The 24,070-nt window shown below is 36.8% G+C and overlaps 1 protein-coding gene across 1 annotated transcript in view; it reads left to right on the forward strand.

The window, feature by feature from the left end:
- The window catches only part of LOC128863611 (gamma-aminobutyric acid type B receptor subunit 1), a 290,985-nt gene that overhangs the window by 244,160 nt on the left and 22,755 nt on the right, over window positions 1-24,070 (forward strand). The window contains exons 9-13 of the mRNA XM_054102849.1: window positions 1,919-2,042; window positions 5,221-5,337; window positions 20,441-20,648; window positions 20,778-21,034; window positions 21,307-21,444. Coding sequence (XP_053958824.1) covers window positions 1,919-2,042; window positions 5,221-5,337; window positions 20,441-20,648; window positions 20,778-21,034; window positions 21,307-21,444 — 844 coding nt within the window. The remainder of the gene's footprint in view (window positions 1-1,918; window positions 2,043-5,220; window positions 5,338-20,440; window positions 20,649-20,777; window positions 21,035-21,306; window positions 21,445-24,070) is intronic.

The raw sequence follows: 24,070 nt of genomic DNA on the forward strand, positions 1-24,070 counted from the left end.
GAACAATGATCTTTTGCGATCTTTCAGGAAGCATAATGATCCCACGTTCATAAAACTTCTTTTTTTTATTAGGAGAAAACTAAATCATGTACGATTGGACATCATCATCTTTATTGACGTTTTTACCGTTCAAGGAGTTTTGTAAAGATCGAAACAAAAAGTAATCAGATGGTGCAAGGTCACGACTATATGGTGGATGTGGCAAAACATCTCAACCAAGCTCCAAAAATTTGGTCTTGCATTGTCATGATGGAATACGATACTTTTTCGATTTGTCAATTCGGGCCGATTTTCTTCAACTGCATTGTTTTATTTCGTTAGTTGTTCAATGTAGACATCAGAATTGATCGCTCGGTTGGGTGGTAAGAGTTCAAAGTAGACAATTCCTTTGTAATCCCAACAAACTGATAACAAAACCTTCTTTAGATGAATATCAGCTTTTGACGTTGTTTGAGTTGGTCCACCTACCCGATCTTTTCCGCTTGACATTGTTGTAAACAACCCACTTTCCATCGCCAGTTATCAGTCGTTTTAAAAATGGTTCATTTTCATTACGTTTCTTTAGCAAATTGCATCTGTTAATGCGTTGCGTAGAATGTATTTTTTTCATTTGAAGACCCTATGTATCGAGTTTTTGTACCTGTTTGATATAGTGCAGCTGAAACGCGCCGTATATTGATCAGTATTTCCGGTAATCACGCTCCATCAAATACAACTTGTAAAGAGTGGTTTTGACGCTTTCAAAGTGGCAATTTCGACGTGAGTGATAACGATCGCAAAGAGGCACCGAAAAAAATAGAAAATACTCAACTACAAAAATTATTGGATGAAGATGCATGTCGAACCCTTGATGATATGTCTAAAGAGTTGGATGTTGACAGATCAACTGTCGGTAAGCGTTTCCACGCGAAGGGAATGGTCCAGAAAGCTTCTAACTGGGTGCCACATCAGTTGAAAGGGAGGGATATCGAGAGACGTTTGGTGACGTGTTAGATACTTCGTGAATGACAGAAAAAACAAGTTTTCTGACGACGAAAAATGGATCTCTTTTGATAACTCTAAGCGTCGAAAATGTTGGAACCTACCAGGTAAACTAGGTCCATTGACAGCGAAAACAAATATTCATTCTTCTATGATTATGCTACGCGTCTGGTGGGTTCAGAAGGGTGTCACCTAGTAAGAACTGCCTAAACCATCTGAAACCATCACTAGCGATCGTTACCGACTGCAACTAATGCGTTTGAATCGAACTCTGAGCTCTCAAAGAAAAGTCGAAAAAGAACGAAAAGCGGCCGGAATGGGACGACGGTAGACATGACCAACTGATTTTGCTGCATGACAATGCCAGGCCACATGTTGCTAAATCGGTCCAGAAATATTTAGAGGGACTGAATTTGAAAATCTTGCCCCAACCGCCGTATTCCCCAGACATTTCACATTCGGATTACCATCTGCTCCGATCAATGCAGTCAGCCTTTATTGGAGAGCGGTTCACTTCTTACGAGAGCATCGCAAACTGGCTCAATGAAGGGATCAAGTCAAAAGAACTCGAATTTTTCGTCAGAGAAATCCGTATGCTACCTGAAAAATTGAGTAAAGTTGTAGCTTCCAATGGCGCATACTTCACGTAATTTCCTGTATTATTTAATTGCTTAAATAATTCGTAACTTTGGCTAAGAAAGGCCAGAAACTTATTCCCATACCCAATACTTAAATAAACAGATAACATCTCAGATCTTCAAAGCAATCAGCAAATACGTTTTATTGCTTCGAAAAATTACCCTTGTTTTTTGGGCTTACTCAAATTCATCACTTTTCATACAAATGAAATAAAACAAAAACTACACCTTTTTCAGCGCTTTAAAAATTTCCAATTTTGGCTCTTACCTAATTATCGCGTTTCTTTCTTCTTTTGCAGAGTAATACAATCATCACATCCTGTATGTAATACCATAATGTTATTTGGTGTCATCATATGTCTCGCATCAGTCATACTGTTGGGTATGGATGGGCGATTTGTTAGTCCAGAGGAGTACCCGAAGGTAAGTAGGAGCAAAGGTTGCAAACCATCAAACCATGTTTATATATCTTATATGCATCTAGGAGTTCTATAAGTAGTTCAGGTGGGAGCAAAACAATCATATCCAATGATAGCCTTCATTCGCGAATGGGTGAATTATGTGAATTGTGAAATTGTGGGTTCTAAAGTTGAGACTTTTGAAATTTCTGCCAACATGACACAGCTTCAAGTTTCAGAAAAATACAATATATATTGCTAATGAGATCTTATCAGAGGATACAATGTAGACAGACGCACCAATTAAAGGGCTTTATTATCTCCTTTGGTATTGTGCTCTTAAGGCTCAGCAGGAGTATATGAAATGTTTCAGTGGATTGATGGTAAAATTATGAAATATTTTTCACTGAATAGGTTTCACATATCAGGCCCTTTCATATTCTGAGAACTTTTTATGTATACAGGCATTACCAGCTCCTGAACGTATCACGATATTCAACCAAGAGCAGTTCCCACTTGAGAAATCTTCCAGTTCTCTGAGATTCTACCTAAAAAGCTTAGCATTTTTGAAATACAAAATCCAAAAGCTAGATATCATACGATTTCTTCTATTTTTTCACAACTTGTCGAATAATTTTGTTCAAAGTTCTGTGTTGTTGATAAATGAGATAAGACAGAATGCGCCAACTTTGTTCTTGACTTCTACACAAAAATATTGACGTGAGTATAAACGTTTTTTAGTGATTTTACTCTATTATCAAAAAATAGTATTCATATTTCGCAGAATATGACCCAGATAAAATAAGTCCAAGGACGGCCTCGGTAGTCTAGCGTAAATGCACTTGCCTGCCATCCCAGAGGTTGTAGGTTCGAATCCCACGTAAAGCACGGTCCTCGCACTTTTCCAAATTTACCTACTTTCCCTTTTTCTAAAAGAAAAAAAAAAATCTCATTCCTCAAACCCAAAAACTTATCCTTTCCATCCTTACTTATCCTTCCATCCAATAGTCAGCGCATTAGTTGCATTGGACTGCTAAAACAAGCAAAAACAAAGAAAACACACAGTTACACATGGCATCAGTGGCGCCAGCAATAGAAAGCGGGCAACCGCGGTAATAGCGTAGACACACCAAATTTAGCGAAGTCGTCAACCATCTGTGCGATCCTTCTGGCAGAAAAATGTTAAACACAGATGGCGCTCCAAGCAGTAATAAGGCATTGTTCCTAAGCAACAACGAATGTCGGATTCGTCCTATTTAGAACTGGTAGCGGCAAGTTAATCCCATCACGAAGCTCTATGCTCCCGAGAGGAGATGATCAATGAAAAAAAAAATGCAAAATTCCAAAATTCAAAGAACTATAAAGCTGCATATTCGTAACTTTTCTTAGAAGTCTGCTAAAAAAAGTTGATGAAAATGTATGGACTTTGAAACTTGAAGCTTGGATTTATATAGGGAATGAACTATATTTTAATAAAAAATTACAATTAAATGAGAAACAAATAAGTAAAAATGGTGAATAAACCACTGCGCCATAATTTTTGAAACGCAGTATATTTTGGTATTGACTATATCTTAAAAGACCTATGTTGTAGTCGGAACATACATTCATGGTCTAGACGATCTCACTAAAATCCATTTACTGAAAGCTAGCCACCAAAAGCGGCCTAGAATACAGGAAAGCGTTAGAGTACAAGACCCACAAGCTGAATAATAAAATAGACACCATCGCTGTTTGCTAAATATACCCTACTATTTCCAAGAAAGGCATTATCGTTAGTTTCTGTAAGGAACTCTTTCACTCTCCTCTATTAGTCTGTGATCGTTGACAGAATTCAAGAAACCCAACATGATCTGCCTACTGCGGTTAGTTGCTAATAAAAGGCTAGGCCAAGGTGACTGCCAATAAGTAGGTTGCGTGAGCGAAAATATTCAATACAATATTTTAGATCTTCTATATTTTTCTACACAGGTTTTAGAGAATTAGAAACATAGGATCGTTATCTCTCGCTCGCTGGCTGTTATTCATTAAGCAGTCAATAGCCTTCCTAATATTTTGATATGCTTATATTATGTCATTGGGTCTAGTCAGCCCTGCCAGGATCTAGCAATTTTCCGGAATGTTTCTAACTTCTACGCGCTGTAGCTCCATATTCAAGGAGCATTCTCAGTCTGTCCTTAGGGAGGATTATGAATGCCTTGAGTGTAACCTGACTGTCGCTCATTGTACAGATTCCTGTCTAAATTGGTCGCTGAACATGAACAGATGGCATACATCTCCACTTGGAAGATGTTTAGAAAACTATCCATCGACACAGAACACTTGGTTCTGGGGCCATATATTCCAGCGCGCATGCCTTCTGGGGTTTTCGAGCCATCTCGAAGAGTTTATTTGAGTCTCGGGTACACTCGTGGAGTTTCCTTTCAAATGAAGGTTTACTCCAGATTATCTTGTCGTTCAGTTCAATTCAGAACTGCTTTTCGAATTTAAAGACTTTAGTCATAGCTGAGCAAGTGAAAGCTGCAGACTCAGCAATTCCATATTCTTAGATAACACCACTTTGCCCTTACTGAAATCTTCCATAGGAAAATTCAGCGTGGCTGATTGCTAAACACCTGTAATAGCAATCTAGAATATAACTTCCTCCATTTTGTGCTTTAGATGTTCTAATTTAACAAACTACCAACTTTTCTATGATGCTGACTCTCATTCCATCCATCTGCCTTCAATTGATCTGCTCCCTCCCTCCGGCTTGTATTTTCACTTACGAACTCCCTGCTTTAATAAGAAATCCGAGGTGTGTGGAGTAGTTTCGTAACCAATTTTTCAAAATAGAATACGGAAAGCTCTATTCTGTCTGAACTAAAAGTCTATACCTACATAAATCGCCAACGTAATGCTCCTGGGGTAAATGATATGAAGGTAAAGGAGAGCAAAAAAAATTACTGGCTGGGCGAGTATTATATTTTTAGTTCAGCCTTCGCGTTACACCAACCAATAAGTTTCCAAAAATCGGAAATTAAACTGAATTATTTTACTCTCTTTGACAATTCTTTGCAAAAAATATTTGCTGGGTGATAAACAAAAGGTTTAATAAAATAGTATAAAAAACTTTAGATACCCGTATGCTTGCAAATAATTTTTTTCTGAACGTTTTTAATTCTTTTATTTCTAACTAAATTTTTTTGTGCCTTCTTTCACAGATATGTCAAGCGCGCGCTTGGCTATTAACCACCGGTTTTACATTAGCCTATGGTGCAATGTTCAGCAAAGTCTGGCGTGTGCATCGTTTTACAACAAAAGCGAAAACAGATCCAAAAGTAAGTAAACAAAAGCTTTACTCGACTGAGTAAACAAATTATAAAAGGATGCTAGAAAACAAAATGACAAACAACGAATTTTTTCCTGAACTGCCACTATTTCTTCTTATGTAACTAGGTTTCCAAAGCACGAATCAATAAAATGAAATTTTTCATGGAGATCTTTTTAATTACGTAACTGAATAGATGTATTATTAAAGATAGTTAAATATAATAATTTTTGAAAATTCATAAATTTTGTTCGTTTATAACCAAAAGTCGAGCAAAATAAAACTCGAGACTCCATTGGATTCTCTAAGTGTGCGGGCAACAAGAGCATTAGGCGGATAATTCTTCTTGTTTATTTGCCAATTCGATTTCGAATGTGGGCGATCATACAATTATACTATTAGTCAGACTTCCTTTACTTTTTTGTTCCAAGGGCAGCTTTTTTTAATCTTTTGAATTCCGCTTTTTAGCTTTTGAATTTATGACATGTATTTAGTTCTAAGTTACTCTGTGCTATTCGAGGTCTATAAAGCAGTAAGTTCTTAGACTAAATTAATAAATAAAGCAATTGAAGTCCAAATACTGTTAGTTTCGTAATCAAGTACCGTGCAGTGATTGAATTTTTATTTTTGGAAGGTTTAAAAGAAAAATTAGTTTATGAACGAATGTTCAAATAGTATAAGGACTTTTCGCCATCTACTAGTAGAGTAGAAAGAGAGGTGGCTGCATTTAAAAGTGGTAGTACAAACCTTGAGGATATCCACGACAAGGGCGTTCAAAAACAGCAACAACCCTAGAAATCATAGAAAAAATACGGGATATGGTATTGGAAAATCGTCGAGTGACTCAAAGAGATTTAATAGAAGTCCTTGGAATCTCACTAAGAGAGCTAGCGATATTTTGACTGAAGTATTGGAATTCAGAAAGCTGTGTCGAAATTAGGTACCACATTCGCCAACAATGGCAAAAAACACATTCGAGTGCAACTCTCTCAGCAACATTTAGTGCGTTTTCGAAAGGATAAAGTAACTTGTGTGCGTCGATTCATTACTACGGATGAGATTTAGATCTATTACCAAGATCCTAAATCAATCCAAGATGCTAAAGAGTGGTGCGAACATGGTTCTTCGACTCCGAAACGAGTTCGTGTTCAGAAGTCGGCCAAGAAGGTGTTAACATCAGTTTTTTGGAATGCGAAAAGAGTCTTGCTAGTGGATTACTTGAAAACTGGCAACACAATAAATTCCGAATATTATTGTAACCTTCTACACCTGCTGATGGAAACAATTCGTGAAAAAAGATCCAGTTTGCAAAAGAAAAAAATTTGTATCCATCAGGACAATCCACCGAGGCACAAGAGCATTTTGATAATGGCTAAAATCCGTCAATTAAAGTTCGCATTGTTGGAGCATCCACCAGATTGGACCACTAGCGACTTCTATCTGCTTCCAGACCTAAAAAGTTGCGTGTGTGGAAAGGAATTTCCATCAAATGATGAGGTCGTAATAGCTGTGAAAGCGAATTTTGCTGCCCTTCAGCATTTTCACTTCAGAGATGGAATTCATAAACTGGAACAAGTATATTGATGTTCAGGGAGACTATACAATATAATAAAGAGTACGAATGGATCGAAAGTATGCATTTCAAAGTTGAACTAAAAAGAAGAACAATTTCAATCTATTAATTCGTTTTTGATGTAATACCTGCGATTACTGATTTTTGTCATGAGATTTTTGCACATTTCTACGCCCCCTTTATAGGCTCCTTCAAATTATGTTAAAATTAACCAGCCCCCGGGCAGCTAAGCTTTGTGTATAAGAACTTTTTTGCAAATCGGAGTATTCGAATCAAACTCGCAGTTATATTACATACGAATTTCCGGGCTTTACATAATTCATGAGATGTATAGATGTGCGTTTAACATACCGTTCATACTGCTAACAATGCTTTTTATGTAGGTAATAGCAGAGAATGTAAATGATGTTTCTATGTTAATGATGTTTCTATGTTAATGACGTTTCAATTATAATTTTGTTCCATTAACACTCTCTGCAATGTTTTCATTGCAATGTCTTCAACCAAGCATCAAGAGGAAGTAGAATGTTTCGTGCCTAGTCGAGCGAAACGAACAAGCCATTGTCAGTTCGTGTCATTTCTGCTTCGTTGCTGTTCAATCTGCGCACTTACATTGGTGTAAGCGGTGTTAGACAGTGTCCACTACAATAGATTGCTTATTGATTAAATGAAGCCAAGCGAACTTGTACAACAGCTCAATCGATAAGATAACAATAGCATTAAATTTATGCCTGAAGCAGCGCATTAAGGATTTTTCAGCAATGCTGCAGAGCCTTTGGTAAAACCTGGGGTCTGAAACCTGCTGCGGTCCTATGGATATACACAGCACTTATCAGACCAGTTCCCACTTACGTCTCTGTGGCCAGGTGACGACGGGCCATGGTTAAGTACACACTCCGGAAACTATACAGGTTGCAAAGAAGTCTATGTTTATGCATCACGGGTGTGCCATGAGTACAACCGGGTGCCATGAGTACAACCTCTGGTGATGCCCTAAATGTTATGCTTGAGTTGCTCCCTTTGGATCTTAAGATACAACAAGAAGCCATAAAAGTAAGTCTGCACTCCATAAATAAGGTTTCTGGCACGAAGACGCAACTTCGGGACACAGAGAAATCTTTAAGTTGCTATCTGAGCAGTAACCACTGCTTTTGGCACTTAAAGACGACCTGATACCCACAGTTTCATTTGGAGGGAAACTTGATGTCAGAGTTACGTGAGCAATGGAGCATTTAGGGAGGTTTGACGGATATTTTCTTTACCAATGGGTCCAAGAATGAAATAGGGTCTGGGGCCGGATGGTACTTAAATGATATTAATAAGTATTATTGTGCTATGGGGGTAATGGCAACTGTTTCCCAAACGAAAGTTTTTGCCATCCTGAAAGTAGCCGAATGTATAATCGAGAGGAGATGAAGCGGGAAACAGATTGGACTTTTCACTGACAGTCAGGCTGCACTAAAGGCCCTGCAAAACACGAAGCAAACCTCAAAGATTGTTCAAGAATATAAGAAGAAGCTTAACTCTGTCGCAAGAGAAAATAGGCTTGTACTTATATGGGTTCCAGGACACTCCGGTGTTCAAGAAAACGAAATTGCCGATGAATTGGCCAACCGTGGATCAGCGCTTCCCCAAAGGGCCAGAGCCAATAACCGGAATCAGTTCCGCAGGAATCATGAATTGGATCAACGATTATGTCTGCAGTTTACATAAAGAGCGATGGTCCGGTCTAGAACGCTGCCGAATTGAAAAGTGTTTTGTGACAAGTCCGAACAGAAAACTGTCAAAGTTTCTACTAAAACTTAGAAGCAAAGGTGTTTGGTTGATGGTCGGGACACAACCCATGGGGTCAGCATATGACCACCATTGGAATCATTGAGGACTCGAGCGTTCTGCCTTTGCTAGGGTACCGATGTCCTGAGAATGAGTAATACTCGTTCTCTAAAACTGGAGGATATTTACAGATGTGCCAAAGAGTCTGGAAAGTTCTCACAGGACTACTTACCTCTCTCTTTTTCTCTATTCTTTCTTACCTCTTTCTCTGATAATTTTCTTCTTTCCCCCTTGACTATCTACCCTCTTTCCAGAGTACTAAATGCAATGGGCTTTTTAGCCTAAACGTTTTATGAGCCACCAAATCCCTTGGTGCTCTTTGGCTCGACCTGTTCAAATTTCAATTTCAATGCCTAAAGCAGGTTTTCATCGCTTCAGAAGCTGAGGCCAATTCATTTTGCTCAAAAAAAAATGCATAAAAGGAATTTTTCCTCGCTTCAATAATTTATGTGCAATAAGCAGGAGTTGAAGACAAATTTTATTTTTATGCTCAAAATAACAAATTAATGAAAAGTTATATAACTGGAAGACAATTTTATGTAAAATTCGAAGATAAGTATTCTGATATACTAACAATGGAAGCATGTCTACCGCAAGGTAGTGTCCTTGAGCCTCTGCTTTATCTTCTTTATACAGCTGATATCCCTACACCGGCAACTAAGAACTGTCTAATAGCAACCTTTGCAGACGACACTGTATTGCTAGCATCAGACAAGGATCCAAGAACGGGTGCTTATAAACTTCAGGAATTACTTGATAACACCACCCAATGGTTCGAGAAATGGGGAATTAATATAAAATAAAGGAAGATAAAACCGCCCACATCACATACACTAACAAGAGAAAAAAACAATACAATCAATACAATATTCATAGAGAATAAACAAATCCACCACGACACAAGGGCAAAATACTTGGGTATGATTATAGGTATACAATAAACTTAACTGGAAGTTCCACATTGGACAAAAACGACGCGAAACCAAGACTAGGTTTAAACAACTTCATTGGCTTTTGGGAAAAAATCCAACGTTTTCCCTAGAATATAAGATACTAATATACAAAGTAATTATAACACCAATATGGAAATACGGTTCAGAGCTTTGGGGAACTGCGAGCAGTACAAGTGCAAAAAATATACAACAAACGCAAAATAAGATACTTCGTGTAATATCAAAAGCAGAATGGTATCATATATACTAAATGATAATATCCATCGAGACCTTAAAGTAAAAACAGTCCATGAAGAAATACTTAAACACACAAATCGACTCTAGAACATTCGAACAGGGAAGTTCGGTAACTTCCATTAAAAAAGGAAACCGAGACGAGGAGACTTAAGCGCAAACGACCAACTGACCAGCAGATTTAAATTGTGTCACAATTTTATGAATGAAAATGAGTAAATATATAATTAAACAACGAGTTAATTTCCTTAAATAAATGTATATAGTGGTATTGGCTTCTAAATACTGTTGAAACCCATAAAGAAAAAAAAATTGTAAATATTTTAAGTTGAAATAGAAACAATAATAAAGGGTTAAAAAAAATAAAACAAACTGAATTTTTAAAATTCATCTGTTTCATGTCGTTTTTATTATAATATAAAAACTTTTTACCATTGAAAGTTTTATTACATTTCTACTAAATTTTTATTTCCCATTATTTTATTTTCCCCTTGAAATATTTTTTATTGGTTTTCTTCGTTTCATCACTTGCTTGGTTTCTTCATCGCTATTACAATTCGAAATGCAAATTTTTATGACAACTGAAATCAAACGCCACTTTTTCTCTATTAATCTAAGAAGCGTAATATTTAATCAATCAGCAAAAAGAATAGTTGCATTTATTAAACAAAAAAATGTGAATTTTCATATACTCAAGTAAGTAACTCAAATTTATGAGTTCACTCGTTTTTATTAAAATTGAAAAACAACTAAATTTATTATGCACAAGGCACTCAAGCCAATTGAGTTAATCAATTTTGTTGTTGGTCAATGCCAACGCTTTTGCGTTAAGTGAATCACGCAGTTGCGGTCAATTGCATAACCAGGCAATCAACACAGAACATCGAATAGCTATACATCAACGACGATAAAATACTATTACCCAGTAGTAAATATTGGGGAAAGCACATAGCAACAATTTCATGACTTTTTGCCTTGCAGTGCTGAAGTTTGCAGGCTCAGTGCTGGGATTTTACTTTTAATGCCAGATAAATGCAGACTTGATCTCTGCTTGAAGGAAATTTTCATTTATGGGCACTTTCATACTGCTACTCTTCCACTATTCTACATTAGCAAGAGCACGTAATTTGCGATGTCAGAAAGTTTACTTGAGGTACTTTGTCGGTCTGTCAAAGATATGTTTTTTATCACGCAACACTTCCGGAGCATACTCACTTAGTCAGGGATTCCAAAAAGTTGATTCTTTAGCAAAATGTCGAGGAGCACTTTGAAATCAACTTCCATCAAAGAAAGAATATCAAAAAGTCACGATCTTCCACCGATGCTTCTTAGTCTTCATTTCTCAGCAAACTCCTGCATCTACTTCTCCGGAAATCATAATTTTATTTTCACTTCACGGGCAAGAAATTGCCTCCTCACCTTCACCGCGTCACTGCCCATCAGGTGCGGGCTATCACAAGGTCATTGTTCAGCCTTTACTTCTGAGAGCGCTCCTGTATCTTCTTCTACCACAATGACAATTCCGTGGCTACCAAGAGCAAGAATTTGCATAATCTCAGCAACATTTATTTCAGTACCTTCATTCGTCTATAATTTAACTCCTGTAAAGCACAAATTGTCGTTCCGTAAAATAATAACTTTTACCACCTGAAGCAAGCAGAAGAACAAAGTTGCAAGTGTCAAGAGGATTACCTCAATGAACGGATTTTTCTTCATTTCAACAGCTCGAAATATACTGAAGCTCCTAGTCACGCCAAGAACTTGCGACCAGTTATTTAATATACCAATAGCGCTTCACCGATTACGCATCATCAGTTCAGTGAAAGTCATCACGCTTTTCTGGTGGCACCACAAGTAAAGCCTATCGGCCAATATCGGCCTAAAGAAGCATCACATCCTTTTGCATCTTGAACACTGAGAAGATCTTAAGGGCATCAGCATTAAGTAAAAATTTAGAAAAATGAGAAAATGTTTTCTTCACAGTTCTTAATCAATCCAGAATCTCTCTCTTCGCACTTCAAAATTACCAACCAAATATTAGAAAAAAAAACAAGAAGCTCCTTAATTTATATTTCACGAAAAATATTTTCATTTTTTAACATTTCAAAATCTTTTTGTAGTTTATTCTTGTACCACTCACAACTTGGTCCAATTCACTGCAATTTACTGGTGCGCATAAAGTACGCATAGTAGATAAAAGAGTGTCAACACACGCAAATTCTCATGCACACGCACTTTACACTCCCAAAGGCTCGCCACAAAACCCGCGCCACAAACATGATTTTCCAATTAGCGCATCAAGTGCAAAAACAAAGTGATGCCTCGTGAAAATATTTTTATGAATTTTAATGCATTTTATTTTGCAGCATTTTTGTTTGGAGCTTATTTTTTATTCATTCGTTTCACATACATTTTTATTTACAGACATTTCGTTTTTTATTTGCATCTTCATTCACTTTTTTCATATTTTTCAGAATAAAGGTAAAAAATTCATAAACTATGCTGTGGTGAAGCATATTTAGCTTTTAAAAGCATCAAACATTGTAGTTTTCAGTTTATATTAAATATGTTTTTACATTTAAATGAACTCCCCTTCAACGATCTGCAAAAAATATCAAACGGTACAAATACCAGGTGCCAGGTAGTAGAACTTAGCTTCGGTTAGGTTATGGTGGTAATCGGTCTGTATAACCAACTCACTTAGACTTTACCGGTCCGCTGTGATACCAGGAGCCTCATTTATTTATCTTCATCAAACCATTTTGAGGCTCTTATGAAGCGCAAGATTGGTCCAATCCCTTCGCCGGTTAGTTCCAGAAGAGAATTGAGAAAGTACCTACTTGGAAAACCTGCTTTGATTTTAGCTCAGGCTGGACAGTTGCAAAGGAAGTGCTCAAGTATTTCTTACTCTTCCTCATCTCTACAACTTCTACAATATTCATGGGAGAAAACTCAGAGTCTCAAGGAATGTCTGCCAAATAGCCAATGCCCGGCAATGCAAGCCACGAGATATCCTCTTTTGAAGGGCTAAGCATTTCCTTTGACTTTTCCTTATTTATTTGCGGTCATAGTAGCTTAGGTGTTACTCAAGCGCCCTCATCGGATCATGCCTTATTGGCCTGTTTTTTATAATTAGTTTGCTCGTGTCCGAAGGCATCCCCATGGTACTTCTATGACTGAGCAGTTGCAGAGTAGTACCTTGTTAGCTCGTGGGCTTTACAATCTCCCTCAAGGTCTCTATGCACCAGAGTTAAATAGTCCATGCAAAAATAAAAACTTCTGAATTGTTTCAGATTAAACTTTTATATTTTTTTCCATTATTTGTTCAGCAATCTCCTCCTCGTTTGAAAAACCCCTTTTCTTTACAACATTTTTTTCAAATTGTGCAACAAATAGTAGTCCGAGGGATACGAGTGAGCAAAGTCTGTAGAATAGACGGGATGTGAAACGAGTTGGAACCCGATTTCTATTAATTTTGCGATCACAACTGCTGAGGCGTTAGCTGATGCCTTGTCGTGATGGAAAAGGAAAATCACTCGACTTCTTCCTTTCAAACGAATGCCAAGCACAGAGAAATAAACCGAAATGGCTGAAACTTGGTGTGTGTGCTTCCAATAGATGCTACTAACGAAACATAGCCTCGATATATGACAGTAGTGCCATCTTTTTGAAAAGTCCGTGCTTTCAAATAACCCTCATTTGTATAGTCCGTTGCAAAACTTTAAGGTCCCCGTATACTAACAAGGTTTGACTTATTTATTTACATTTTTTAGCTTCAATTATTTTTTTCTAAAAATGTAGTTCATACTACAAAAAATACCATATTAATCCAAGTATAAAACTGCGTACACGAGTTGTAAAAATTCACCAATTTTCATAAAAATGTCAAAATTTTTATGTAATTACAAAATTTTAGTACGCACTTTTATTGTACATTAAATTTTATTATAATAAAGTGCCAGCTTGAAGTGACTCAAAACTCTTGCAGATTTTTGATAATTTTTTTCTTGGCAGTTTGCACATTTTCTCCATATAAAAAGAAGTCGTGCATTCATTGTATGGAGCAAAACCGCAACGCCGTCAAGAAAAAAATTATTAAAAGTCAACGAGAATTTTGAGCGACTTGAAACTTGCACTTTGTTCTACCCCAATTTAATGGACTACAAGACTTCAGACCAGAAATTTTCTTGAAACTCTGGCTATAAAATGTGAGGCTGATAAATATATGAAATTTTATGAATGTATAAAAGTGTTCAACAAAGCTTGAAATATAGGCTTATATGGTTAGTACTAACAGAATGGAATGTCTTAAAAATTAATTTGAAAAAATATATATAGTTATAACTTATCAATGTGGTGGCCTTATTATAACGTCACTCACTTTATTTATATCTGGAAAAGGGTAGATGTGTGGCGACTTAAGTTCAACTAGACGACCTACATATATGAGTTGCGGCTATCAAAAAATGTGGTTGACGCTATTAAAAAAGAAGTGCGCATAAGCCACATCAGCTATCATACTTGTACAAGCTCTTTACAAAAATGTTCGCTTAAGGTTCATTGATTCTAAAAAAGCTTTCGGTACTCTAGAACACCGAGCAATAATACAAGGATTCCATGAGTGCAGAACCGATTCTCGATATACTCAAGTAAATGTCTACTCATCAACTACAGCAAATGTTATGCTGCACGAGTGTACCGAAATATTCAGAACATAGAGAGGAATTAGGCAAGGCGATACGATATGCAGGGGTGCCTTTTATATTTCGGGATTTGGCAACCCTGGTGGTGCAATCTGGCAACTGACAGCTGTATCGCAAAGTTTGGCATTTTTTGGCTTTTACGTACTCAGAACGTTTTGAAATACCAGCGCTATTTGTGTTGTTTACAGTAACTTAAAAGATTCATCTCGGTCCAAAAATGGAATTAAATCGTGAACATTTTCGTGCGATTATTTTTTACAACTTTCGACGTGGATTAACTCAGCAACGTTGCATGGATGAACTTAATTCATTTTTTGGCAATAAAGCTCCATCAAGGACCAGTGTTTATCGATGGTATGGTGAATTCAATCGTGATCGTAGTTCACTCCAAGACGAATTTCGTGAAGGTCGTCCAAAATCAGTTGTTGTTATAAACCATTGATGCTGTGCGCGAACTGATATTGCAAGATCGTCATGTGACCTATCGTGAGATTGAGACAATCTTAGGCATTAGTGGGACCAGCATACATTCAATATTGCATAAACATTTGACTGTCAAAAAATTTTGTTTGGATCCCACACAATTTGTCAATCGCTCAAAAAAAGGCTCGTGTCAATTGATCGAAGGAAATGCTCAAAAAATACGATCGCGAGGCTTCGAATCATGGATTTACGCGTATGAGCCCGAAAGTAAACAGCAGTCGACTGTATGTGTGTTTCAAGATGAGCCAAATCCAACAAAAGTTGTTCGCGCACGAAGCACTTCCAAGCAAATGGTCGCCTGTTTTTTCGGAAAAACTGGACATGTCGCAACTGTACCACTAGAACAACGCAGAACAGTAAATTCTGTTTGTTTGCCAGTTGTCTTCCAAGAAATTAGAAAAACCAATCTCCAAAGATGGATCACTCTTCACCAGGACAATGCGAGCTCTCACACATCGGCTCAAACAACTGCATTTTTGAGCACCCAAAACATCGAATTAATGGGTCATCCGCCGTATAGTCCTGACTTGGCACCGAATGACTTCTTTTTATTCCCGTACGTAAAAAACAAACTGAGAGGTCAACGTTTTTCGACACCTGAAGAAGCGGTTGCGCCATTCAGAATGCATGTTTTGGAGGTACCTCATTCAGAGTGGCAAAAGTGCTTCGGCAATTGGTTCAAACGCATGCAAAAGTGTATAGATCTTCATGGAGAATATTTTGAAAAACAATAAAGTGATTTTCGATGATTAAAATTTGTTTTTGTTCTCTAATCCCGACATATAAAAGGCACCCCTCGTATCACCTAAGCTATTCAATATAGTGTTGAAGTTTGTTTTTAAAAAACTAGGGTTCATTTCTCGAAGGAAAAATGTAAAGAAAAATAATTTTTGCATAGCTGAATATATTGTCTGATATTTATACTAACATCATAGAGCGAGTGCAAGTGTGCATTTTTTGAAAATATAGTACTTTGAAATATTCTAGCCATTTAAAAATTAGATGGATGAGAAAGCCAAAAACTGAATATCCCGTCTAACGACACATATAAAATCTATAGCTTCACGTGCACAAGAAAATGTTCCTGTACAACTTTTACAGCAGTGCAATGTAATCATATTAAATAAGACCCCATATATACATATCTAATTCATTCTGAGCACTTCCACTGCAAGCAAAAAATTACAGCTTCCCATGCATGATTTCATTGTCAAACTGCGTCGGCTTTCAGTGTCACCCACAAACTGCCACTCACTCAATCATTTCGGTGGCACTAAAACAATGCCTCCCAATGAAATTAAGTAGTCTACTAATGAGCACTTTGAATTGAAAGCAGCTGCTGCATTATACGAGCAGGGAATCAATTGAAATTCAAATGAAAAATAGCATAAAATTTATATCAAACAATTTCGAGCACAACTGAGCGCAACCTTACATACGGCCAGTGACGATAGGCTCAATTGATTCGACACAAAGGCACAATGCCACACAGAATGGATAATATGCATACAGACAACCGCAATTAGAGGTCATAAAATTGCACACAGGGCGTAGCATATTTCCTTCACACACACACCTCACACGTACATAGCCAACCTCAGACACCTGAACCTGCCACCGATGTTCGCTTACACGTGCACTCCGGTACAAATGTACTTGCATATGTAATCATTTGGTATTCCCTAATGCGCATTATGATTGTTAGCAGGCTAGGGAGATGTGTACCTTTGAGCCTCGAATAGCAAGTGCACCTGCATAATGGTAAACTTAATCCTCTGACTGTGCGAATGATTGCTTGCTTGACTACCTGTCAGTTTGTTAGATGCGAGTATTATGCGTAGTCAAGCAGACTACGCTACACAGAGATTAGTATGCACATACACGTGTACAAATAATATATGTATGTAGGTAACATGCGTGTGAGCAATGCAACAACTAGAATTACAAGCACTGCATTCGAGGTGAAATTAATGTGCCCCGGGGCCGCAGACAATGTTGCTGCTGATGATGATGATGACTCTGTACACTAATTAAATAGCGTGCATTAGAACGGGGCGTATGAGCAACAATCCAGCTACCTGTAAGCTAATTAAATACAAATAGGTGCTCAGGCTGGCATGCATACATTTCATACTCATATTCATATTCTTTTATACCATTATACCTTTTATACCACGTTTGTAAGTAAGTCCATTCCTATTAAATCCTTTATGTTTGAAGAGACCCTTTAATAAGTGAAAATGCTTATAGCCGCCTCTATAGAAATTAAAGGCAAGTTGTGAAAAAATTCAAATCTTTTGGATTGAGTTGAAAACCATTCGTAGCCCTCACTATTTGCACTATACCTCCAAGGAACTCTTCCTGACAAACCGCAATGTTCGAGCATATTAAATTCAAATTACATGGTCATAATATATAATGTAAAACACGTGCATCCTTTGAAAATAGGGAATAGAAAAAAATTGACATAATTTCTTTAACAAAAAACCATTATACGAACCACAAAGCTTTAAAAGTATTCGCACTGGTAGCCTAATAAGCCATTAGATAAAGAAGGTGCGTAAACCTAAAAAGGCTACAGATTTATTCGTATCACAGAACGCATTGCTTTCAGTTTTGCCTAAGTATTAGTTTAGGGAAAAAGAAGGTTTTAGTGATGGATATCTCGTAAAGTATCGACCAAACAATTTAAAGTATATGCTCGTTGTCAAGGTTACATTTCACTCACACTAAAATAAAAAAGTGCGTGTAGCGTAGTACACATAACAGAAGTGAAACTTTCAAGGCAGATAAAGAAAGAGGGAGAGACCCGACAGAGAAAGAGAGAGAGAGAGAGAGAGAGAGAGAGAAAGAATATATATCTTAATAAATTCACAAGATTTGCAGAGAATACAAATAGATAAAATTTACAAAAAACGGAGAAGGGTCGACCGGTGTAGGTAAACGAAGGACACAAACCGTGGCAACAACGCGCACTACTCCGAGCGTTGATCACCCGCCCAAACGCAGCGATTCCAGGACCGCAGCAACGGCACAAATTACTGCAAGGCAATACCAATAAATCCGACGCCGGAATGGATAGCACTTTATAGTAAGCACAAGCATCAGCCAGGAAACGGAAATAAGCGCCAAAGAGTAGGCACCAAAAAAACGCCAAAAATATTGGAACCAAAAACGTCCCAAACAGTAGGCACCAAGGAAGTATAACGTCAAAAAGTAGGCACCAAAAATATATTTCCTAAAACTTTGCACCAACAGACAAGCGCCAAAAACTAGGCAGTGTTATTTCTCACTATAAATTAGCAACCACAAGGAGAAACTCAGGAAAAATAGCCTAAACTGTATCTACGATATAAATAAGGTATAGCTCTCTCTCTCCTTTTCCTCTACGCTATATCTGTTTTCTCTCTCGCGGAACGAAAATGCCCAAAACGTTGCATGGCCTTGAAATTTTACTCTCCATTCTCATTCGTCCATCGACGCCTAAGAAGTTTCACTTCAAAAATTATTTAGCTGTCTTTCGTTTGCTCCATTCAGTTGTGAGTTTCCGGCTGTTAATCAATCAAATCAATCAAAATCAAGTACATTTTACAGGTTTTCTTTGATGAAGATAAAAATGCATGGTGGCGATACTGTAACAGCTGATTACGTGTACTCTTGGTTTCGTTCAGATGTTTGATGTTGAAGAAAATGTCGATAAAATCACAGAAATAATCGAAGTTGACCAGTCAGAAAACAGTTTCAAACGATTTGCACAAAAATTTTACGCAGATATAATGGATTTATTTTTCCCGAAACTTATATTTGACACTACCACCTACCTCAGCGTTGAGTAGGCAGATTTGTTGTTATGGACTCGCAGGCCTGCATTTTTGAATTGATCAAAATAGAATACTAAAAATGGGTAAATAAAAAAAAAATACTGGACAGTGTTGCCACATATTTTTTAATGAAAAAAATTTTAAAATAAATATGTCTTAACAAAAAAAATGTATTAAGCGAAAAAAATGTTCTTCTTTATTTATTTCGAATAGGCCGCATATTTAAATAATTTCGCATAGGATTATCGCATATTTCTGCAATGACAAATATTAAAATCAAAATTTTCAACAAAAAAATAGTGGCCGAAAAACACGCGAAATTTAGTAAAAAAACTATGCGGAAAGGGTTACCACATAATTTTTGTTGTAATAAAATTAAACCTTAAATAATAATTACAGCATAATTTGCAAAGTGAGTACATACAAAGAGGCAAAAAAATATTTCCAATAGGGTTGCCACTTATAATTTTTGTACAATGTTAATTATAAAATAATTTTTAAATTAAATATTTAATATATTGGAAAATTTAGGAATGCGTAAATTAAGGACTATGACAATAATTTGGCAATTCTTCAATAAATGCGTTTTAGAAAAAAATTGGCAATACGTAAACTTAGTAAAAAATAATCTCGCATAGGGTTCTTGCATATTTTTTCAATGACAAATTCGGCAACCAAAATATTAAAAAAATATGTAATAGCAGGAAAGCAAGCGAGGTTCACCCAAAAATTATGCGAACAAAGGTTGCCACTTAATTTTGTTTGTAATAAAATAAATACTTAAAACAATTAAAAAATAATTAGAGTAAAATTTCAAAGTTAGTACAGATGCAGTGGCAATAAAAAACATATAATTCGAATAGGGTTGCCACTTACTAAATTTGTAAAATGTTATAAAATACTTTTTAAATTAAATATTTCATAAATTGCTAAATTTGGGAATGCACAAGTTAAGGGCTTTCAACACATTTAGAGATTCGTTCAATAAAAATGGCTTAATAAAAATATGAAAAAAGGGAAAGCTTAGAAAAACGAATTTCGTATAGAAATGTCGCATATTTTTTCAACAAAAAATTTAATAACCAAAATTTCTAACAAAAAATAGGAGTCGAAGTACACGCGAATTAACTGCCAAATTACCCAGTATACCCAGTTTGAACACGGGTGTATGTTTTTCTATGCATAATATTGTATAGGGTGGCGCAAAATTAACCCTTCATTGGACACCTTTTTTAGAACCTTCGGTCTGGCACCGGGGTCTGACCTTTTTTCATCCCGTTCGAGGAACCTCTTTAAATGGTTATATCCATAAATCGATAGAAAATTTAATTTAAGGAAGCTGCCAAGTGTGAAATAAGATGAAATAATGAAAATTATAAATCTTCCGATAGGGTGACCAAATATGCGCCACCTCATATAATAAGCTCATTGCCTGAAGCACAACCAATATTCCAAATTTGTAACCGTTTTATTTTTATAGAATTAAAATTATTTTCCTTCCTTTTTTTTGCAGAAAAAAGTCGAACCATGGAAGCTTTACACCATGGTCTCCGGCCTGTTGTCTGTAGATTTAGTTATATTACTCGCCTGGCAGATTTTTGATCCGCTACAGCGTATACTTGAAACATTCCCACTCGAAGACCCCGTATTGACATCCGATGATATTAAAATACGTCCAGAATTGGAGCACTGTGAAAGTCACCACAACTCGATGTGGTTAAGTAAGTAAAAAAGAGATGAAGGATTTTTTGTTGGAAAAAAAAGTTACGTAAAATGTGTGAATACTTCTTCCTTTTTTAATTTTAATTTCTTTTTATTTTTTTACCACTAAATTTATTCGCTTCTTCCAGGCCTCGTTTATGGTTTTAAGGGCCTCATACTGGTGTTTGGTCTCTTTCTTGCCTACGAAACGCGTTCGATTAAAGTAAAACAAATCAACGATTCCCGTTATGTGGGCATGAGCATTTACAATGTTGTTGTGCTGTGTTTGATCACAGCACCAGTTGGTATGGTCATCGCATCGCAGCAGGATGCCTCTTTCGCATTTGTTGCATTGGCTGTGATATTCTGCTGTTTCCTAAGTATGTTGCTGATATTTGTGCCAAAGGTGAGTGGAAAATGTGAAATGATTACTAAAATTCACTTGAATAACTATTTTTAGAACAAATTTAATAGGAAGAAATAATTTAATTTGAAATAAAGCAGTTGATATGTAGAAATATTTCAATAATATTGGGTTTTTTTTTAGAAGAAGGCATTCGCATATTACTTTCGTTATCAAACAGAGATTATCTCTAGTCACATCTACTTATATTATCATGAGAATTTGCACAATTTATTAAACTTAAATCAACAATTCTCTTTGTGTTTTTTTGTCAGGTCATCGAGGTGATACGACATCCCAAAGACAAAGCCGAATCAAAGTACAATCCCGACTCGGCCATATCGAAAGAGGATGAGGAGCGTTATCAGAAATTGGTTACCGAAAATGAAGAATTGCAACGACTGATATCACAGGTAAGTCCAATAGCTATACAAGCAAAGACATTAAAACGCGAAAGGAAAAAATAACTATTAGAAGATGCCAGAATGGCGGCCATATTCAAAACTAATCTCACATATTAATTCGAATGAATGAATTAAATGGACGGGCGGATATATAATTTTTTTCTTTATAAAGCGTGAACCTGTACAACGGCCTCAGTAGTCTAGCATAAGTGCACTAGCTTGTCATCCCAGAGGTTGTGGATTCGAATCCCACGTAAAGCACGGTCCTCGCAATTTTCCAAATTTACCTACTTTCCTTCCTTCTAAACAAAAAAAAAACAAATCTCATTCCTCAACCCCAAAAATGTATCCTTTCCATCCTTACTCACGCACAATAGTCAGCGCATTACTTGCATTGTGGCTGCTAAAACAAACAAAAAACAAATAAAAAGACACAGTTACACATTGCATCAGTGGCGCCGGCAAAAGGAAGCGGGCAACCGCAGTAATAACGCAGACACACTGAATTAAGCGAAGTCCTCAGCCATCTGTGCGATCCTTCTGGCAGAAAAATGTGAAACACAGATGGCGCTCCAAGCAGTAAGAAGGTGTTACATTCCCACTATTTAAGACTGCTGGCAGCAGGCTAATCATCTACCCTGTCAGAAATCAAATATATCTGAAGTGTATAACAAATACAAAATAGGTTCGACTATGCCGCCTTGAGGAACGCCTGCATTAGATTTCCTTTATATTTAACCATGTCCGTCATTGCTTTATTCGAAAATGCCTATCATTAGTATTGACTTCTAGTTGATCTGACTCTAAATCAGTCCCCGGGACCACTTCCGCATTGCTTCGAGGTAGAGGTCCGAGACGGCGTATTAAAACACACTTACAGTTACTTACTCACCATGCGTCCAGGGTCACCTATTGAGAAAAACATACGCTTAATGCTCTTCAGCATAAGTTTCCATATCAAGCCTCATTTTTCGGATATTATCCTCCACGAAATTTACCATAGCGAAATTGCGAAATTGAAGTAGCTGAAAAATCTCACTGATTTTTTATAATTTTCCCCCTTTACTTTTCTCCATAATAAAAAGAAAAAAATCATGTTTTCATTCCATTTTCTTTACCTTCTACTTCAAGAAAGTGTTTAATACATACAAGCTGAAGTCCAAAATAAACAAGACTGAGCTAAAATAGGAAACACAGAAGCTTTGTTTTGATAACTTCGAGTTTATTTATTCAAAATAGTCCCTCTGGCCTCGATACACTGTTATTCATGATCTAAAAGCTTTTCGAAAGAGGGTTTCAGGTCATTGACCGGAATGTTCTTCAGTATGTCGGTACAAGCCTTTTGGATGACCTCTACGCATGCAAAACGTTCTCCTTTCATGGCCAAAGCAATTTTCCGAATAAGTTGAAGTCACAGACAGCCATATCAGGGGAATGCGCTGAGTGATTGATGTTTAAAATGCGATTTATAATCAAAAAATCAGTCACAAGAGTGGGTCGACCAGTTGGCGCATTATCATCCAATAAGCGCCAGCTTCCTCCTTCGCGGTATTCAGGGCGAATTCGACACAGCAAATGCTTCAAAACACCAAGATAGAAAATTGCGTTGACGGGTTAGCCCGTTGGCACGAGCTCCTTGGGGGCAATTCCCTTGGAATCGTAAAAACAAATGAGCATTGACTTGGTTTTTGACTTCTCCAAACGGGATTTTTTGGGTGGTGGCTCGTCTGGGGTCTTTCATTCGGCACTTTGACGCTTAGTTTCCGGTTCATGTTGGACACACTACGTTTCATCACCAGTTCCAATGTTGTAAAGGAAGTTCTCGTCTTTTCTCGCCACTTTAATGAGGTCTTTAGAATGTTGAATTCTGAGCAATTTTTGGTCTCAGTTAACTTTTGCGGAATGAAACGTCCACAGACCTTTCGTAGGCACAAACGATCAGTTAAGATGCGATAAATCGATGTTTTGGAGATATTCAACTCCGATTCCAAGAATTTCAACGAGGATTTTGTTTCATTTTTGATAAATTTACGAACAATTTCGATGGAGTTTTCGTTGGTAACTGATTTTGGGCGGCCCGTATGTTCATTGTCATTTACGACTATGTCCTCACAATCACCTCTGAAACGTGTAAACCACTCAGGAATTCCGGAACGAGATATACAATCATCACAATAAACTTTTTTCATCAATTCAAATGTTTCGGTAAACGTTTTAAACCGATTTTAAAACAAAATTTGATATTAGCTCTTTGTACGAAACTCATTTTTGTACCGCTGACACAAACATACTGACACTTTAGACGCAATAACTTCGCTTCCACTGAGCCGAGTGTCACGAAACTTTCACTGGAAGTCAGCCAGGGTTCTAACTTCCAACGCACTAACTCATTAAAAATATGGTGCCATCAAAAACATTTTTATGACGCCAGTTTTGTTAAATTTGGACTTCACCAACATATTTCATTCCATTGTCCCACGAAATTCCAACAATGCAATCTTTCGTTCAAAAGTATGAAGTATTAAAAGCGTCTTCCTTTAAAAACGAATAATTTATTTTATTAAAAAATTATACCTCAGAGAATAAAGCTTCATTTAATTCAATCTCCAAAAGGAGAATAAACATATGCGTACAT

The sequence above is a fragment of the Anastrepha ludens genome, chromosome 5, assembly GCF_028408465.1.
Source record: "Anastrepha ludens isolate Willacy chromosome 5, idAnaLude1.1, whole genome shotgun sequence".
In the NCBI taxonomy this organism is placed as follows: Eukaryota; Metazoa; Arthropoda; class Insecta; order Diptera; family Tephritidae; genus Anastrepha; species Anastrepha ludens.